The 20516-nt window shown below is 38.8% G+C and overlaps 2 protein-coding genes and 1 pseudogene across 8 annotated transcripts in view; 1 reads left to right on the top strand and 2 right to left on the bottom strand.

Annotated features, from left to right (window-relative positions):
• Positions 1–37: 37 nt before the first annotated feature.
• NIF3L1 (NGG1 interacting factor 3 like 1) lies at positions 38–15389 on the top strand. 4 transcript variants are annotated; one of them, XM_016208818.2, is made up of 7 exons: positions 38–109; positions 2140–2600; positions 3345–3507; positions 6106–6232; positions 7923–8061; positions 9665–9748; positions 13887–15389. In XM_016208818.2, the coding sequence occupies exons 2-7, from the start codon at positions 2165–2167 to the stop codon at positions 14069–14071; spliced, it is 1134 nt and encodes a 377-aa protein (XP_016064304.2). In that variant the 5' UTR covers positions 38–109; positions 2140–2164; the 3' UTR covers positions 14072–15389. The 4 variants fall into 4 exon arrangements, with proteins under 4 accessions (XP_016064304.2, XP_016064303.2, XP_016064302.2 ...); XM_016208817.2 differs by having other exon boundaries at positions 84–311; XM_016208816.2 differs by having other exon boundaries at positions 84–315.
• Positions 15390–15406: 17 nt separating this feature from the next.
• LOC148092580 (centrosomal protein of 19 kDa pseudogene) lies at positions 15407–16822 on the bottom strand (annotated as a pseudogene).
• Positions 16823–16909: 87 nt separating this feature from the next.
• ORC2 (origin recognition complex subunit 2) overlaps positions 16910–20516 on the bottom strand; it is a 31785-nt gene continuing 28178 nt past the window's right edge. For all 4 annotated transcript variants that reach the window (XM_016208822.2, XM_016208823.2, XM_016208824.2 and 1 more), the window contains 2 exons: positions 19807–19925; positions 16910–18636 (listed from right to left, as the gene is read on the bottom strand). In XM_016208822.2, coding sequence (XP_016064308.1) covers positions 18550–18636; positions 19807–19925 — 206 coding nt within the window. In that variant the 3' untranslated portion in view covers positions 16910–18549. The remainder of the gene's footprint in view (positions 18637–19806; positions 19926–20516) is intronic.

Raw genomic sequence — 20516 nt, 5'->3', positions numbered from 1 at the left:
AGGTAAAATGCGAGGGACCACTTCCGGCCGGCTCCTTCTCCGCAGCGGATTCCCACCGCGCGGCGAGTGCGGGGCCGGAAGTGACGCCCAGGGAGTGTTCCCGGGATCGGTGAGTCTTGAGAGATTTAAATCACCGCGGACGAAGCTGCAGACTTCGTGGTCTGTGCAGGCTGCGGCTGTTTTGCGAGTGCTGCAGCAAAAGGAGGCCGAAGAGGCGATAGAGGCGGAAAGCTGGCTTGCCTCCTGAGAGCCTAAGACTCTAGTGGGGCCGTGCCACCTGGGCTCTTCATTATCCTGGCAAAGGTCTGAAAGTAGGTGAGGTAACTTAAGAAGGCGCAGTTTGCAGGCTGTAAAGTGGGATCTACTAATGTTACTTAATAACACACTGGGTGCTGACTCTAGATCAGGTATTGTCCCCAGCTTTACGTTTCCGTCTTGCGACGAACTATGAGCTGAGCACCTCCTTTCTTCAGAAGTGGAAACCGCAGAGGTTGAGTAATTTGTTACACAGCTGTGGCCCTCGGGGTCAGCATGGGTTTAGAGTCTTTGCTCTTATCCAGCATTACCACGCTGCCTCCCACTGTTGTTAATTCTGGCACCAAGGTACGCAGCTTTGCCGTTTTCTAACCTGTGAAATGAGGTCTGTTCTGTTATTTCCAAAGCCTCCTTCAAATGTAACAGTAGGTAACTCAAGTATAGGTGGTGGCCCACCTGAGCTTCACTTTCGCGCCGCGCAGATTTAGAAGAGCCTGGAGAGTGGAGTTCTGTCAGGACGTGGAATCTGGAGAGTGGAGATGATATAAGGACGTTTGAAGATCTTCCAGGACCCCAGGCTCCAGTGGTTAACTGAGGCGCCACATCACTTCAAATCATATATTGAATAAAAACTCACATATTAAGTATTTTAGCTGTAGAAATGTTTTAAAATTTCTTTTGAAATCACCGGGTTATGAGTATTTTAATTAAATTTACAATCGGCTATGCTTTCTTGCTAATTATTGTGCATACTATTAAATGCTTTTCTTCAAAAATTTAGGAATGGAGTTGACAATGTTATCTTTTGTATTGGATATAGCTGTTTAGAACGATTTTCAACCAGTGTGCAGCAAGAATTTTTAAAGCATGCAAAACCTGACTTTAGTCAGGGGCACTGACCTCTTGGCCCGTAGATTGTCAAATAAAAAAATGACGACAGCCAATACAACAATAGCTGTCTTGTGTGAAGGAATCAAAATTATACCTGTATTTTTTGTCATATCGGCAAAAAATATATTTTTTGGTGTGCCTCAGAATTTAAATAATTAGTGTATGTGTGCCATGAGATGAAAAAGGTTGAAAATCGCTGCTCTAGAAGGCTTATAGACTCTGGGCACTCTCCCACCTCTTGATCCTAGCCTTCCTGTAGCAGGTGTTGGTTCAGGGGCAGCAGCTCTGCCTTTTTCTGTCTTGACCCTGCCCAAGTGACGCATCTGTACACTTAACTTTTTATATCTATTATTTTTTTTTAAATAAAGTACTTTTTAATGCCAATATATTCTGCTGTGATGGGGGTAGGGGACTGTATCAGTCTGTACAGTAAGCATTTAGTGCTTGCTGGCCTATGTTGGTGATACTGAGATATATAAAAGTTCCAGTTTTCCAGTAGCATTAGCATACTGGGGAGACAAACAGGAATATAATCTGAGAATACTAGGGCAGAATGGAGCAGGGCAGGGAGGAGGGAGACACTGAAAAGGAAGATTTGTCAAGACAGGCTTTATTTTAGGAATTTGAAGGGGACTTGGAAGGATCATATTTAGAGAAATGGAGAAGGCAGGAGGGTGGCTGAAGCAGGGATGGCGAGAACAAGAGCAAGGGTGTGGTAGGCTCTGGGGAGGAGGGGGTGAACATCTGTATGTATTATGTGCCCAGCTTGAGCCAGGTGACTTACACTTATCAATCCATTTGCTCCTCCAGATGGCCTGTGAGTGTTTTGGTTTTATAGATGAAACAAGCTCAGGAAGGTTAAATAACTTACCTAAGATACCATGTGCTGGTGAGTGGCGGAGGCAGTGTATTACTGCAGCTCTTTTGCTCATGTTTTGCAAAGGTCCTGGCCTAAAGTGTACATGTGCACCATTTTTTGTGTTTTAACTTCAGATACTCAGTTTTACCTGATTTCTGTATGTTGTCATCTCACGTACGCCTGGTCCCCACAAGAGTCCGGCTTGTTCATTCCCTGATCCGCAATCCTTCCTGTTACTTCATGGATTTGAAGGCTCTCCTTTCTTCCTTGAATGACTTTGCATCCCTCTCATTTGCTGAGAGTTGGGACAATGTTGGCTTACTGGTGGAACCAAGCCCACCACACACTGTAAACACACTTTTCCTGACCAATGATTTGACTGAAGAAGTGATGGAGGAGGCACTGCAAAAGAAGGCTGATTTCATTCTCTCCTACCATCCGCCTATTTTCCGACCCATGAAGCGCATAACTTGGAAAACCTGGAAGGAGCGCCTGGTGATCCGGGCTCTGGAGAACAGAATTGCTATATACTCTCCTCACACAGCCTATGATGCTGCACCTCAGGGAGTCAACAACTGGTTGGCTAAAGGGCTTGGTGAGAAGCCTCTTGTTTCATATTTTCCCAATAAATAACTTTGAAATTTTAGAATGTCTTTTCAATAGAGTTTTAACTGCTTTAGGGATGGGACCATTATTCTGTGTTCACATAATATATTCAAAAACAATGTTGTTAAAGTCTGGCAATTGCATTTAAAATAAAAGTTTTATTTATTAATGAGTGAGGAGAGCATAGGAAATCATTATTGCTAGACCAAGCTTTGTGAGTCCTCGCTCATGTAACATAGTACCTACCACCCAGGCACTCCAGGAATGCTTGTTAAATTGAATTGAAAGCTCAGGCCTCTTCTCTGATATACTTAATCAGAGTTTTAATAAGGGAATTCAGCATATGTGTTTTAGCTTTATTTTTCGTCTTTTTAGTTTACTTGCTCATTTTGGGCTGAAGCTTTTATGAGGATATAGTCTGGATTGATGTGGTCAAGTAGGTATGAGCATTTGTACCCTGAATCATGGTTTACATAAGTAAATTTAATAAGCAGTCACAATTTTACATATCTAAAACTCATGCATCAGTCTTTCTCCAAATTTTCATGATATTTAAGAGTCTTCTGGAAAATAATTCGGAAAATAAATTTGATTTTGTATGTCTGATTAAATCCCTCATTTTGGGGTACTATTTTGGTTGTATCTGTAAGGGATATGTATATGTGTGTATAGTATATAAGCATCTGAGAATGAAAATTTACAAAAACTCCATTTTCCTACAATTTTTTTCTAGGAGTTTGCACTTCCAGGCCCATACATCCTTCCAAAGCACCCAACTACCCAACAGAGGGAATGCACAGAGTAGAATTTAATGTTAACCACACCCAAGACCTGGACAAAGTCATTTCCACAGTGAAGGAAATTTCAGATGTTTCCGTCACTTCTTTTTTTGCTAGGTACAGTATATTTTTATCTTTTTTTGGTGTGTATTTATTTGTAACGATCTTCCTTAAAAATTCTATAATTCTGGTATTTAGGTTTGAAACATTGTTTTCATAAAACAGCATGCTTCTCATGCTTTTCAAAACAGTAAAAATGTTAAGTAACACTTATTTCCTGTGTGGGAGAGATTATACTATACTATTTACATACAGTATTTCTCATCCTCTTGGTAATGGTGAAAGGTAGTTGTTTTTACTTACGGTACAGGCATACCTCGGAGCTATTATGTGGGTTTGGTTTCAGACAAGCATAATAAAGCAAGTATGGTAATAAAGTAAGTTGTAATCTTTTTGCTGGTGGAGGGTCTTGCTGTCAATTTATAAAAAATGAAACACCTCTGAAGCTCAATAAAACGAGGTATGTCTGTATATAGATAAACTCTGGTGATATACTGATAACAAAGTTTTACTTTTATCAGTTCCCAGCAAATCAGTGATTCCCAAGCCCTTTAAAAGAAAAATAAATTGCCCGGCCATAGTGGCTCAGTGTTTGAGCCTCAACATAAACCAGGAGGTTACAGTTCGATTCCTACTCACAGCATATGCCTGGGTTTCAGCCTCTATCCCCTTTGGGGAGCCTGCAAGAGGCAGCTGATTGATGATTCTCTCTCATCATTGGTGTTTCTCTCTCCCTTCCTCTCTCTTCCTCTCTTTGAAATCAAAAACATGTTTAAAAGGGGGGGAAAAGAAAAGAAAAATACATTAAGGTGCCTCTTAAAAAGTCAGTCATTTATTTATTTAGGACAGATACCAAAATGTTGCCTCATAGATTTTCTTTTAGGTTCATTTATCCTATAAAGACAAATTATACAAAGCTGGGATTTAATAATTGTTTAAAAAACAAAGATAAATATAATGACTTTTTAATAAAATAGAAACCTATATTAGGCTACACCAAAAAGTGACTACTTTGATGAGTGGTTTAAGTGTAGATAACTTATAGTAAAATCATTGCAAATGTTCTCTAACAGTATTGGAGAATTTCAAGAATCTCAAGAAAAATTATCTCTAGGAGTTTGCATAGATTCTAGTCATGAATGTCTTTTACCATACTGAAATACTGTGTAAACACTGAAATTCAAAGAAAATTATATGAGTAAAGCATGAAAAAGGCAAACAATATAAAAGCCTTCCTTGTCCCTTCTACCCAATCCCAGTATCTTCAACTTAAGTCATCTTTTTCCTTGTTTTCAGAGAAGTGGGTATCTTTCCAAACACATATGGAGACATGAAGAAATGTATTGTTTTGTTTTATTTATTGTTCTTTTAATTAAATGGTCTGCTGTATTTGCCATTTTACTAACAAGATGTCTTAGAGATCTTCCCATGTAGGTGTATATAAAATCTCTTTCTTTTTAACTGCTGAGTAATCTTTCTTATTATGGATGTACTATAGATTCTTTAAGCATTCCTCTTCCTAACTGGTGGAATTTTTTTTTCAATGGATGTACATTTAGTTTGGTCCTAGTTTTACCACATTAAAGAGAATATTTTACCATTTTGTTTGACCGTTAAAATTTGACCATTAGTCAGGACCCAGGCATTGTTTTTGCTTTTTCTTTTAAAAGCTCCACAGATTATTCCAATATTGACAACTACACTTCCAGGTTATATTTTAAGGTGCCTTTTAGTTCTAGAATTCTATATTTATAGAGTTTATGGTTAAATACACAACTTTCTTGATGCCAATCTTTGGAGTATCTCTAGGGCATTGCTTCTCAAAGGGTGATTCAAGGACCCCCTGCCTCATTGTTAATGGAGTATTTATGAAAAATGCAGATTTTGGCTTCATCCTAGATCCATGTGTAATTAGAATGGGGTTTGCCTGAGAATCTGTTCAGGAAATCTTGTATACAATGTTGTTTGAAAATTAACTTCTTGCCCGGCCGGGCGTGGCTCAGCAGTTGACTGTCGACCCTGGATCCAGGCGATCCGGATTCGATGCCCCGTCAGGGCACATGCCCGGGTTGCGGGCTCAATCAATGACTCTCTCATCATTGATGTTTCTGTCTCTCTATCCCCCTCTCCTTTCCTCTCTCTGAAATCAATAAAGATATATTGAAAAAAAAAGAGGGAAAAAAAGAAAATTAACTTCTCTGGGGCTTTAAAAAGAATTCAGTTTGCCCCAGCCCATTCACAGATGTTGTTTCACATCTGTAAAAGGGTCCAGCAGCTGTCATTTTAGGAAGCGACTCATGACCGGATTAAGAGCAGTTAGAACTGTGATTTCAGGGTGAGGTCCTTGGACTAGCATCAGCAACACCAGGAACTTGTTAGAAAAGTAAATTCTTAGACCCCACTTAGACCTAATGAATCAGAAACTAGGGGTAGGTCCCAGTAATCTGAGATTTAAATAGTCTACAAGGTGCATTTAGAATGCATTTTGATGCATTCTAAAGTTTGAGAAACACTGTTCTAGAAAATAATTTGATTTGGGATTAAATCCTAAATTCCATATAAATCTAATCTATTATAGGAGGTTGTAAACTACAGATTATTTAAAATACATTTTGTTTCTATTTATCCTAAACCAGTGAGTGACTTTTTTTCTAGGACTGATGATGAAGAACAAACACGGATCAGTCTGAATTGTAGTCAGCAGGCTTTGATGCAGGTGGTGGCTTTTCTTTCCCAGAACAGACAGCTTTATCAGAAGACTGAAATTCTGTCACTGGAGAAGGTAATAAAAATACCTTATATTGCCGAGCATTTTTGTTCGGCACAATGATGTTGAGGGAGGGCATAATATTCCCTGGAAAGTATAGTCAGAAAGGAAGACATTCCAGGAATAGAAAATTGTTGGTACTTGTCTTAGTCCATTTGGGCTGCTTTAACACATTTGGGCTGCTATAACAAAATACCACAGGCTGGGTAGCTTATACACACATTTATTTCTCTCTGTTCTGGAGGCTGGGAAGTCCAGGATCATGGCACTGGTGCATTTGGAGTGGTGTCTGGTGAGAGCCCACTTCTGGTTCATAGATATGCTTTCTCTCTGTGTCCTCACTTAGTGGAAGGGACTAGGGATCTCTCTGGAGTCTCTTAAAATGCACTAATTCCATTTGTGTGGGTTCCACCCTCATAACTTAAGCACCTCTCAGTGGCTCCACCAATACATTTTGGGTTAGGTTTTCAACATGCATTTGGGGGGCGGGGGCAGAAACATTCAGATCATAGCTGTACTGTTTAGTTACAGGGTCACAGGTTTGGTCTTTTATTTTATACCCTCTGCCTGGACCATTTTATTCATGCCTTTAACTTGACAGCCATTTGTATGATGATTCCTACATCTTTACCTTTTGGCTCAGAATGCTTTCTTAAGTTGAACAATGAAAAGGAAAAAACACACACCCATATTTCCAACTAGTTTCTAGACATTTTCCATTTATGGATCTCACAAGTATTTCAAATACAATAAATATATACAAATATTATTCCCATGCCACCCCTTTAAGTACTACAATTCTTGTTTCTATTTCGTTGGTGTCACCATCATCTACCTTATTTTCCAAGTTTCCACAACTCTCCCTGCTTCTGTAAATCCAAGCCCTGCTGATTCTGTCCCCAAATCTATAAAATGTTTCTCCTCTCTGTTTACTTTGCCATCACTGTGGTTGAAACTCTCATCTTCCCTCATAACAAAATACCACAGGCTGGATACTTATATACATATACACATTTATTCCTCCCTGTTCTGGAGGCTGGGAAGTCTAAGATCACGGCACTGGCGCATTTGGAGTGTCTGGTGAGAGCCCGCTCCTAAGTGGGCACCTACAGGAGACAGTCCAGGCATAGTGTGCAAAGCCTTTCATGACTGGCCATGGCCGTCTCCAGTTTCTTGTCAGTCCCTATCCCCTGCTCTGCACACCAGCGACACTGTCCACTTTTGGATCCGCCCTCAGTGTGCGCTCTCATACCTTGACACCTTTGTGCATGCTGTTTAGAATGCCTTTCCACCTCTCACCCCATCCCTCTCCTTCCACAATGAACTTGATATCACTTCTGTTTTAACTCCTTTCTGGCCTGTCCTTTGAGACTCAAGTCCTTGTAAGACCTTTGATTCTACTTTCTCTAAGACCCATCTCATTTATTTTGTCATTCCTTTGTGCTCTCATTAAAAAGTAGTACCTACCTTGTATTTAAACACTTTTATTGTGATTGTTTATTTAAACATCTGCCTTTCCAAGAGACTGAGAGCTCCTCTAAGTCAGAGAATATTTTTGTCAGATTTGTATCCCCTAGATATAAACTTTAGCCTTGAGCTGGCTGTAGTGAGCCCACAGTATGCATGTTATATTGATCTCAGCGTTTGCTAATAGGTTTTCTAGGACTAATGATGGACAGTTTTTCTAACTTCTGTTTCTCTTCAGCCTCTGCTTCTGCACACTGGAATGGGACGGTTGTGCACCCTGGATGACTCTGTCTCCTTGGCAACCATGATTGAGCGAATCAAAAGGCACCTGAAGCTATCTCATGTTCGCCTTGCTCTTGGGGTAGGGAGGACCTTAGGTAAATATGTCTCTTTTATTTGTCCAGTATACATACTGTTAACATTGGGCAAAAGTTGAAACTCTTGATTGTATTAAGTGAAAGAAAACCTGCTAGCAGTCATGGGAGATGACTGACTGGTTTACCCTATCGATCAGGGTGGTCTAGGTTGTGCTATAGTAAACATCTCATTGGCTTCAATAAGATTTATTTCTCCAGTCTGTTCATCTTAAATTGGCAGGGGAAGTCTGTCCATTGTAGGCTGGTTGCTGTTGCAGAGGGAAGGTTTTGGAGAGTCTTAAACCATCAGTTAAACGTTCTAGCCTAGAAATGAACTTCTGTTTAACTCATAGTCCAGGGTTAGTCACGTTGCCCAATCTAACCCAAGTGCCATCCTGCCACGTGCCAGGAAGAGGGCTGGAAATTATGACTTCTCCAATGTGACTGTTGGCATTTTACAATATGGTGATATTTTATAGTGAGGGGCCACTAAGTGAAGGGATCCACTGTTGTTTCTGAGTCTTATAGTCACTGTCTTTTCTTTTGGCTTTTCCCAGTACTTTTGGGAACAAAAGGAACGAACTGAACATTTGTTGGATCCCTGTAGTTTGCCTAGCACTGTACTGAGTGTGTCAAGTATGTGAGTTCCCACTGCAAAGGAGCCCAGAGGTTGAGTGTAGATTCTGAATGTCTTGGGTTCAAATTTATCTGTCCTATTTGCTGCATGACTTTAACAAGTTATTTAACCCCTTGTGTCTTGGTAGCCACATCTGTAAAAACTGTAGTAATAATAAAACCTAACTCATAGATGTATAATGGATTACATGTGACAGGGCACAGTGACTGGGACACATTAAGTGCCATAAATGCTATTAGCTCTGTGGCAGGTATTAGTGTTCCCATTGCATCAGTAAAACACTGAGATTCAGAGAGATACTTATCTTATCCAGAAGTCCACAGTTGGATCAAATAACTCATGGGAGTTAATTTCCAAAGAAAATAGGTCGCAGAAGTGGGATTTGACTTCGGTTCCAACTCCAAAGCCCCTCTTTTGAAATAAGCAGTTACGTGACCACTAATGAAGCTTCCATTCTAGAAACCTAAGTTATCAATACTTGTTGGATTTTGGCTTGAAAGTTTCTGTTATTTCACTATTCAGAGGATGCTCTTTTGAAGTAAATATGGTATTTAAAAATTTGTTAAATCCATTTGTAGCATTCCACCTAGCCCTTTTAGTTCCTCTGCTTCCACACCTGAGAACAGAGATAGTGCTGCCTACCTCTCCCTGTTGCCTGGGGACCCAGGCGAGGCTCCTTTACCTAGTCGCGTTGCAGTATAGCCTAGAGCTGTACTATTAGCATTATTTAGTGGTGCCTCATATGGCCTTGTGCAGCCATGTATGCGTAAAGGAATAGTAACCCTGCAATACCAAAGAATAATCTGTTTGCCTCTATGAAGACGTGTTTTGTTATTTTTTAAAATTCAGTAAGCAAAATTGATACACTGGTGATGAGACAGACCAGGAGTGAAATCTGCATTCCATTTAGGGTTCTTGGTACAAACTGTAATATTAAAATGAAGGGGAATTATAAAGTATTAGTATCTTGTTTCTTTTATCTTGCAGAGTCCCAAGTCAAAGTTGTGGCTCTGTGCGCGGGTTCTGGGAGCAGTGTTCTGCAGGGGGCAGAGGCCGACCTTTACCTCACAGGTAGGACAGCCTTTGGATTTCTTTTCTACCCTTTTGTTTTTGTGTATATCCTTTCCTAACCTTGGTTTATTTTTTAGAAGTTAAAAAATAGCAAATTTTAGGGCAGTATCTGACATATACATGGAACTAATAAATGTTTTTTAAACCCAAACTAATTAGGGACCACACGAAAATTGGGAACATACCATATTCTTTGTGGAGGGAAAAAAACCATTTAATAGTTTATTATTAGATTATTTTAAAATACTGATGTTTAGCATTTATTTAACCTATCTTTTTCCTAAACGTGCTTTCTCTCCGATTCCATGTCACTTTCTACATGTTGCCTTAGCTAAAAGATGGTTCCTCTTACTCAGCCCTAAATTCAACCATCAGTTCTTATCAGTTCTAGCTCCAAAATCTTTCTAGGACCTTTTCCTTTCTATCTATCTAGACATCATCTCCTACCCAAAGAACATCACCAAGCCTCTAATCTTTTATTATTTTTTTAATCCTCACCCAAGGATATGTTTTTATTGATTTTAGTGAGAGAGGAGGGGGTGGGGACAGACAGAGAAACAGAGAGAAAAACATTGATCGGTTGCCTCCGTAAGCGCCCCAACCGGAGATTGGATTTGTATGTCCCCTGACTGGGAATGCAACCCACCACCTTTTGGTGTACAGGACAACTGAACCACCTGGCCAGGGCAAGCCTCTAATCTTAATTATCCATGCACTCCCCCAAATTTTACTCAAAAATACAAATTTAATGGTGTATAATATCCTGGCTAAAAAACCTTCAGTAATTTCCATTGTCCTGGTGAAGCCTGAACAATGTTTCATTCCCTTTATTTTCTTTCTTTCTTTTAAAAAAAAAGATGTTGAGAGAGAGGGAGAGGGAAAGAGAAATAGAAACATGGATCAGCTGCCTCCTGCATGCCCCCTACTGGGAATCAAGCCCACAGTCTAGGCATGTGCCCTGACTGGGAATTGAACCTGCAACCTTCTGGTGCTTGGGACGATGCTCAGCCAACTGAGCCACACGGGCTGGGCTCATTCTCTCTCACGTAGCCTTTACTTAAGCTGTTTTCTCTCACTGGAGTGCCTTTTTCTTGCCCCTTTCTTTGTACTTCTAGAGATAAGCTCAAAAGATACCTCCTCTGAGCAGCTTTTTCTGCCACTCTCCGGCTCCTTCCTTGATGGTCATGCCTCCTGTCCGGTCCCTGTCGCTTTGTCCTTAACTTCCTCTTTGCATTTCTATTGGATAGTAATTGTTTGGCTCCCAGGCTTTATGCTGTTCTTTCAGATAATAACTGATAGGTAACATTGCTCATCGCTCCTCCAAAGGATTTGGAGGCACCTTGTACATTTGCTGCTACCAGCTGCATTTCCACCTTTAATCCTTAGTGTTAGGAGTTAAAGGTTACTTTTCCCACTTCTAGGATCAAGACTTTAGAGTTTTAACTCTCTGGCCATTCCCTTGGCTACTTCTGTGCCTCTTCATTACTTTGCCTCCTCCTGCCTCCCACACTCATGCCTTTTTATCTAGCACAGCCTCTTACGAAGACTAATACACCTGAAACATTGTCACATCCGGAAGTATAGAGGTGCAGCATCCCAGCAAGCCTGATGTAATTGCTCTGAACCAATTGAAAATATACATAACCATCGTCTGCTTTCTTTTCTATCCTTCTGAAGATGTAAGATTTTTATAAACCCTCAATCTTGTAGCAGATTGAGATAAACTTTTAATGTGTAGGCAATTTGACAGCATTTGTAACATTTTGCTTTGAAGGAAATTCAGACCTATAGAACAGTTGCAAGAAGAGTACAATGAACTTCTGTATGCCCTTCACCTAGATTGCTAATGGGTATATTTTGCCACTTTTGTACATTCTTTCTCTCTCAGTGTACATATTACATACGTGTGTATATTTTTGTGTGTGTATAAATATATTTATATATTTGTTTCCACAAAAGACATTTTGTAATCTGTTGTAGACATGATGACCTTTTACCCCTAAATATATCAGCATATATCTCCTAAGAGCAAGAACATTCTCTTATATTACCATGGAATACTGTTCAAATTCTGGAACTTAATATTGTTAAAATACTTATTTAATATAGTCTGTATTCAAAAAAAATTTTTTTTTTAAATATATCTTTATTGATTTCAGAGAGAGGAAGGGAGAGAGAGAAAGAAACACCAATGATGAGAGAGTCATTGGCTGCAGCCCGCAACCTGGGCATGTGCCCCGACCGGGAATCGAACCCCCCAATCTCCTGGATCCTAGGTTGATGCTCAACTGCTGAGCCACGCCTGGCTGGGCTGTATTCAGATTTTGCTAGCTGATCAAAATGTGTAGTATTTTTCTGGTTGATACCCAATCCAGGGTCACATTCTGCATCTGGAATGGTTCCTCAGCATTGTCTTTAGAGCATTGATGTTTTGAAGAATGTAGGCCATTTGCTTTGGTATATATTTCTTAATTTGGGATGTCTGATTGTTTCCTCATAAATAATTACTATTTTAAAACTGAGTGTTTTTTTTAATTCTAAAGCAATATGTGCATCAGATAAATTCACACAGTTCACACAGTTCCAAAATGTTGAAATGTCCTTCCTATCTGTTTACTTGGGGAAAAAGAACATATCTTCTTACCTGGCCAACTTTAGATGTCTATGATCTGTGAAGCGTCACTTTGGATCTAACTTCAGGGATGAGAAGCATCTGTCAGAAGACCAAATATAGGCCTCTGCTGCCATTCATCACCCTTCCTTTGAGCTTGGCATGAAATTAGGTTGTTAAGGGAAATATATCCCACGAAGACCAGCAGATGGGGAGCTTGCTCCTAGCAAATACTGTATAAATGCTCTCATTTGCTTTTTCTCTCCCACAGCTGCCATCCTGTGCCAGGCTTTTCTTTCCTTTGCTTTTGGCTACTATTGTAGGGCCTTCATGGATTTCCCCATTTCTGTGCCTTCTCCAGCCAGTGCATTTATAACCTGGGCAGCCAGACTTGGCCGTTCTTAAAGCATGGGTTCTTTTTTTTTTTTTTTTTTAATGTTTTTATTGATTTTAGAGAGGAAAGAAGGATATAGACAAACATCGATTGGCCTCCCACTGGGGATCAAGCCTGCAACCCAGGCGTGTGCCCTGACTGGGAATCAAACCAGTGACCTCTTGGTTCATAGGGCGATACTCAACCACGGAGCCACACTGGCCAGGCAAGCATGGCCTCTAACTGGGCTACCTTAGCGTCTTTTTCTCCTCTTACTTTACCTTCACTATTATAGATTAAGATGTTTTAATAGGTGCTTGAATAAAAAAATATTTCTTATAATGAAATCACACTTAGGGGGTGGAAATGTGGGCAATAGAAAATTTGGGGGGGAACCCTTTTTTTCTTTATTTTTATGCCTTTATATTTCTACATATATTTCAAAATTATGCTTTTTGTGAACAAGCCAAATTGTGCACAGAATCTTTCTGCTCTTAAATTAGAAGTTGTCAAGTTCACAAATGGTGCTCTTAGAAATTCAGAACATTTGAGTTTTCCCGAAATCTTTTCACAAAAGATGAGACACTCTCCCCACAGCAACAGAATTTCTAGGAATTTTGCTTAAGTCAAAGGAAAAGACCATTTTTTAGTTTAGAAATAACATGAAGATCGTTTCACCCTTATGAATGAGACTAGGGTTGCTGCTGAAATTTTTGGTGCTCACAAAGCACAAAGCAGTCTTCTGGAAAGTATACCTAGGGTTTTCCTGAAGCATTTGTTATTTAATCCTTACATAAGAGATTTTCTGAAAGCCCCATTTTACTTAGCAGGTCTTTAATTTTATTGTGGAAACAATTTGAGTGGATGTTCTTGCAGGTCTGGTTCTCACAGTATTAGATGCTGTTTGGATATGCGAGTTTGGCTACTTGTCTTGGGTCTGCCGAGGAGAAAGAATTTAGAATTCTCAGGATGGTCTCTCTTTAAACTGGAGGGCATGTAAGAAACCTGTACGTAACTTTCTAGATTTATATGTGGAGTTCTGCTGTATTACGTTTGCTTCATACAACATGCAAACTTCGTTTTTCTGTTGTTATGGTTCAGTATTGCAGACTCTGTCTAATTTTTTAAGTATTTGCTCTCTCCTTTTCTGGCAGGTGAGATGTCCCATCATGATATTTTAGACGCTGCTTCCCAAGGAATAAATGTCATCCTCTGTGAACATAGCAACACTGAACGAGGCTTTCTTTCTGATCTTCGAGATATGCTGAATGCTCACTTGGAGAATAAGATTAATATTATCCTGTCAGAAACAGACAGGGACCCTCTTCAGGTGGTATAACGCACATGGGAATAGAATGACAGTCTGCTTTGCAAGTCATTTCGCTCCTAACTCAAATGCACATGATAAGTGGAGTTTGTATCCTTCAGGAAGAATGTTTGGAATGTACATTGTCATTTCTGGTTTGTTAATCTGCTTTACCAAATGTTCTGTAGTTTTTAGGGTAAAAAATGTAACTATTATTAAAGACCAAATATTCAGCTCTGGCCAGGTAGCTCAGTTGGTTAGAGCGTTGTCCTGATATGCCAAGGTTGAGGGTTTGCTCTCTGGTCAGGGCACATACAAGAAGCAACCAATGAATGCATAAATAAGTGGAACAACAAATCGATGTTTCTCTCTCTGCACCCCAAAACCAATTAAAAAAAACACAAATATTCATTATAAAGAACAAATTTAACATCCTTGGTAAGTAGTTCAGGTAATCCTCTCCTTAGCTTAATGGATGGAATGTGTCATTCTAGATCTCTCTGCCCATGGTTAATTTTTAAATATACTTTAAAAACTTGGGATATGAACACTTATTTCTAGGTAGTATTCTCTAGGAGGTGATAGCTCTATGTATTCCTGTTTCTAGATTACTAATGTCCCCCCTAAATTTCAGAATCTGGATGAAATTTATCAGCATGAGTTTTGTTTTCTTAAATATACATGGTAATTATATAACTTGTTTTATTATATTATTTTTTAGGTAATGTACCTATAATTTTATTAGTAATATGTAAAGATGATTAGCTTTCAAATAATACTAGTGATTATACAATATTAATTTTGTGCCAGGCACTCTACTAGGTGCTTTATAAACACTTTCAATCCCTTATAAACAAGCATACAAGTATTGTTCCCATTTTAACAGACTAGCACACTGAAACAGTCATCTCACCTCCTAGAATGTAGGAAAACACTTTCTGAACAGTGCTGCTGGCTCCACATTTCAATTAGCTGAGGGGAAAAGTGTAGATTTCTATAAGTTTTCTATTTTCCTTTTTTTTGGCAGTACCTATTGTTCATTTACTGTGGGTAGATTTCACATTATAAACCTCTTAACTATGGGAAGAGATTCAAGGTTTTAGAATGTCTTTGGTGTATATTTCCTGGGCAGAGGGGCAGAATTCCCCTGCTGCCCATCAAATGACATGCACTTGCAGCTGCAAGGAACAGTGCAGGGCTATTCCTCTACTCCCAAATTAAATACTTATAAAACAGAGTTAAAATATGTATATATAAACACACACACATACACATAACATATACAAGATAATCCCCTGGTACCCATATATATATGCCCTCCAATCTCTTTACTACCCTTCCCTCCCACCCCCCCCCCATTTCTCTCATCTGGAATCCTATATAAGCTTCTATTCAAATAACTTCCATTTCAAGGGCCAGGCAAAGTCCCATCTTGCCACTAAAGGACAGTCTTCCTTGACTACTCTACAGTAATGTAGGTTTGGACCCTTTTTTACTGTAAGCATTTGGCTTTAATCTTTTTGCTGCCTAATACTGTTAATTAGCTTTTCACAAGTTTGTGACATATCTCCCAATTAGATTGTAAGCTCCTTAAAGTCAGATTCCTATATTCTGTTTTTCTTATATTCCTCATGTACCTACATAGTAGGTGCTCTACATGTCTTGGTTTTTAAAAGTAACATGGTCAATCTAAATATGACCCAACATGTATGTTTAGTGTTTACAGATTTTTCTAGAACTAATCTACATTCTCTGTGTAAACATGCAGTTTCTGCTAGCCCAATAAATCAGCTGACTGTCTCAGTCATAGGACTGCAATTGTTCATCCTGTGGGAACTGAGCTTCAATGTCATAAACAAAATTTGGATCATCCTTCTAATTTGTCTCAAAAAATTCATCCATGATGTTCTTCCTTTTGGCAAGTTTCCTGTCATCAAGTTTGTTCAGGTCTTCCTCAGGATCAATGGTGGTTTCCTGTCGAATTTGTTCCACTGTTTCTGCCAAGCACTGCCCCCACAAGTAACCTCATAAAAAATGGAATAACTTCTGTAGCTGTCTCAGGGACACTTGTTCCAGGTAACTCTTGTGTCATGGATTATTCTTTAATTGTTCAGCAGTTCTGTTGTAATCTGAAAACTTTAGAAAAGTTTCAGACAGGCATGGCTTTTCCCCTTCATTTCATCTTCATAGATGAAGATAACAGCTGGAAACTGGAACCTAATTCCACATTTCTTGGCAGTGCACATCCTTCTTACACTTCTGATGAAAACGTGTTAGTAGCATAAAGACGTCCTGGAAATGGAGGCAAAGGCTGACAGCTGGGCGAGCTGACTCCCAAGCCAGGGTGTTGGGCTGGGGGCCCACCTAAAAGTTTTCTTAGTAATTTTTTTTAAAAGTTAAGCAAAAATCTATTAACCATAATCCAGACTCACTGATTTTGTGTATGAATGAAATATTCATATATTAAAATGACAATGATGATACTAAAAATGTCGAATTTCTGGAATGTCACAAGAATTGATTGAACACTGCCTCAGGAATTCAGTCTTATGCCAAGGTAGTGGAGTGTAAATGTCTGTTTTACATCCTCTGTGCCCTTTCTTGGCCTATTTACTGTTTTATTAAGAGCAGCCAGAAAAGTCTTTCAAGGTTTCTGGTCTCTTCAGTCTCATGAGAAGCAAGCAACAGCAAAAATTGGAGCCTTAGCAGCCAAACTCTGATTGAGCTTAAGGAGCACTGATGCTGAAACAAGTTAATGAAGAGCATGTAATTCTACTGAAGTCTTCATCAGATCTGTAAGATGCATTCATAAAATTTTTAAGGAACTTCAAGATGATTTTAGTGAAAAAAACCAATACTATAAATGAGCGATTCCATCCAAATTGACTTTTTATTAGTAGTAAAGACTATTGACATACTCCTTGCAAATAGTATAGGCACAAAAATTATAAAAATAAACTAGTAGATATTTAAGGGCAAATGTAAAGTTTTCACATTAGGTCATAAAAGATTTTGTATATTTTTTTATACTGTGTTGTTATAAACTAGATATGTTAAGCAAAAAATAAAATGCAAACCAGTAAGTATCATATGCTACCATTTCTGTTTTTAAAAGGAAAAAATACAGCCCATGTGCATACACTACCTCTGCAAGATTACATAAACTACCAATGGTTGCCTAAGGGACTGGATCAAGGAATAGAAAAGGAACTGCTTTTCATTGATTAGCCTTTGGTATAATTTAAAAAATTTTTTAGACTCAATCATGTACAAATTCTTAAATATTTTAATTAGTAATTGTCTTTAAACCCTTAATTCATGGACTTAATATAAAATTGATTAATTATATACCACAAAAAAATGATTAAAAAATTCTGAGCATTTGGGGAAATATTTTCGTGAAAGAAATGAGTAAAAAAATGCTGATGTGGTACATACTTTATTACAGTGACATATTAATGAAATTCATTTCCAATTATGAAACCTTTCATGGAGTATGTGAAAACTGTAAGCTGACTACAGTGGCCAAAGTTAGCCTTTTTTCTTAGGAAAGAGAAAAGGCCCATGTAAATATTTAGGAGGCTTGAAATTGTCACTGTAAGAAAATAAATGAAATGTCTCACAGTGTGTTAGCCAGCCATTAATATGCTACTCAACTGCATGTTATTCAAGACAAAAAAAAAATGTCAATATAGAAGAATAATTAAGTTTTTATTTTCCGTTGTCTTGAAAATAATGACTAATATGTAGTTCAGAAGTGTATTTCTCTAGCCTGGCTTCTCACTTGTATGTGAAAGTGATGGCACAAATGTTAACTTCTGAATACCACGTTTCATTATTTTTCGTGTGCTTTCGAGGCTGGGTATACACCCTATATACTTGTTACACTTTTCCCACTATCCCAACTGAATAGTGTCATGCCCTCGCCACCCCTCCCCCCCTTTTGTAGCTTATATCCAAAAGGAAAAAGCTGGATCACCTAGTTGTCCCCAATTTAACACCTTTTGTTAAGCAATTTCAGAAACAGTAAGCCTTCTTTGTTTCACTTACCAGTTCTGACACACAGAACAACAAATAAAGCAGACTTATGTGATGCCATTGTCTTTGTACACTCTGGAACAAGCACATTTGCAAACAATCAGCTCCTGGAGTGTTAAAAGGCCCTCAAAAAATCAGGAGTAATATCACCTCTAGTATAAAAGAATTAAAAAACATCTAGTTCCACACAGTCCCTGAGCACACTGTTCATTCCAGCAAGAATCTCCAGAGAGGTAATGAATGGAAGGCACATTTTCTCCAACCTGAGAACCACTGAACAGCACAGTACTAGAGATGGTAATTAATTAGCCAGGCTAATTGAGGTTAATTCATGACATTCCCCCTCCCAATTTTAAATCTTGTACAATGGAAAAAGAGTCTGATGTTGGAAATAAACACACCACTTTAGACTGGAGGAGTGGCAGCTGGAGTACAACCACCTTTCCACAGGATACTCAGGATCAAGGACAGCTTCAAGACTCCTCTTCTTCCTTTTCCAGGAACTCGGTCAATGTTCCAGTGTCGATAGGAATGAATAAATATTCCACTCCATCAGTTCCCTAAAAGATGTAAGAATACCCTGGATGTTAGTCATTTGTAAGAGATAAATTTAAATCCCATCGTAGGTTAAAAAGTGTATTTAATATTTTATATAAATTTAGAAGTATAAAAGTTAAGGGAAAAGGGCACACAGACATAAATCTATTTACACTGAGTTTATAGTTAAGTCACTTTATAGTGGCAAAGACTAGAGGGTGAGTAGGTGGGTATTTATTTTCTTCATCCTGCTCTTTATAGACAATCTTACACTACTGATTTCTCTGTTCTTTTATTCCTTCAACTGGATCCTTTCCATTGACTTTAAAATACATTTAGGTATCTCCCATTTTTAAGTAACTCTCACTGAACCCTTGTTGTTTTCCAACTATCACCCAACCCCTGTACCTTTTCAGAAGAGTTGTCTATCAACGGTGGTCTCTATTTCCTCACTTTTCTCTCAACCCTGCACAACCTAGCTACTGCCACCATTATCATGTCACCAAAAAAGCTCTTGCTTAGACCAGTGATTTTCAACCTTTTCACCTCATGGCACACATAAAATACTATAATTATGCGACACACCAAAAAACATGCTGTGTTTTTTGCCAATCTGACAAAAATAGGTATAATTTTGACTCACTCACACAGGACGGCTATTGCTATGTTGGCTGTTGTCATATTTTTATTTGACAATCTAAGGGAGAAGAGGTTAGTGCCCCTGACTAAACAGTCAGGTATCACGTTTTAAAATTCTTGTGGCGCACCGGTGTGTTGTGGCACACCGGCTGAAAACTGCTGGCTTAGACAGAGGGATTCCATATTCCTAAGTCCAATAGGTCTTTCTAGTCCTTGGTTGGCCTCTAAGCAGCACCTGACACTGCTGACCATTCTTTTTTTCTTAAAACATGCTTTTCTTGGCTTCTGTGACAACATATCCTAATTTTCTTCCCGACTCTGGCTGTTCCTCTCACCTTGCAGGCGTATTTTTTAGTTGGCTATTAAATGTCACATTTAGGCTTAGTTCCTGGCCCTCTAATCTCATTACCTTATCTCTTTCTACAGAACTAAATGAATCCTTGTGACCTATCATGGAACCTCAGTTCCACAATCAGATCTAGTCAAAGGAACACTTGACCTTAAGTAAACAAGAAATGCTATTCCTGGAATATGCTATAACAGCAAAGTCTCACCTTCTTAGTTTTTATAAGCTTGTGGTCCCTAAATTCAGTTAACTGGGCCCGAAGTGTCAGATCACTATTGACAAGGAATGCCTCCCGACACTGCTGGTAAAAATCTTGAAAAGAAAGTCCTGGAAAGTTCAAAAGGAGATGTGAACATAAGTCAGCATTTAAGACATGATCCCATATGTGTATACCCAAACCAAAGACCATAGAAATAGTGCTTGTGGCCACAGTATTTCAAAGCAGTCATTCAGTATTGATTTAAAAAAAAAAAAAATTGGTAAGTGCCTCTGGAAGAAGCAAAACTAGAGAATACTGTGGCTTATATTTTTTAAACAAAAATGATTGGTTAAAAATAGTCAACTGACCAAGTATTACATAACCCTGTAGGCAGTTCTAAATAGTGTGAACAAAGTTGACTTTTAAAGAGGGGACCTAATAAGGCATGAGAGCTGAACGATTATTAAAATGTTTAAATTAACACATTTTTACTCCAAGGGAACAAAATCTCCTAAGATGCCCAATGTATGAAATATATGTAATTGGTAGATACACATCCATTGTTAGCACAATAAATTTAAAAAGCAAGCTGGGCTTGCCTTTCAGTTCACATTGATGAACAGCCTGTTCAGCTGTGCATCTGTAGGGCTGTTAGAATATTTGCCACGTGGCAGACACCATGATCACAGAGCAAACCATTTATTCATCGCTGTGAAAAA

Source organism: Miniopterus natalensis, chromosome 8 (assembly GCF_054644295.1).
Source record: "Miniopterus natalensis isolate mMinNat1 chromosome 8, mMinNat1.hap1, whole genome shotgun sequence".
NCBI lineage: Eukaryota > Metazoa > Chordata > Mammalia > Chiroptera > Miniopteridae > Miniopterus > Miniopterus natalensis.
Note: the sequence above shows the minus strand (reverse complement) of the source record. Positions and strands in the feature narration are given on the sequence as shown.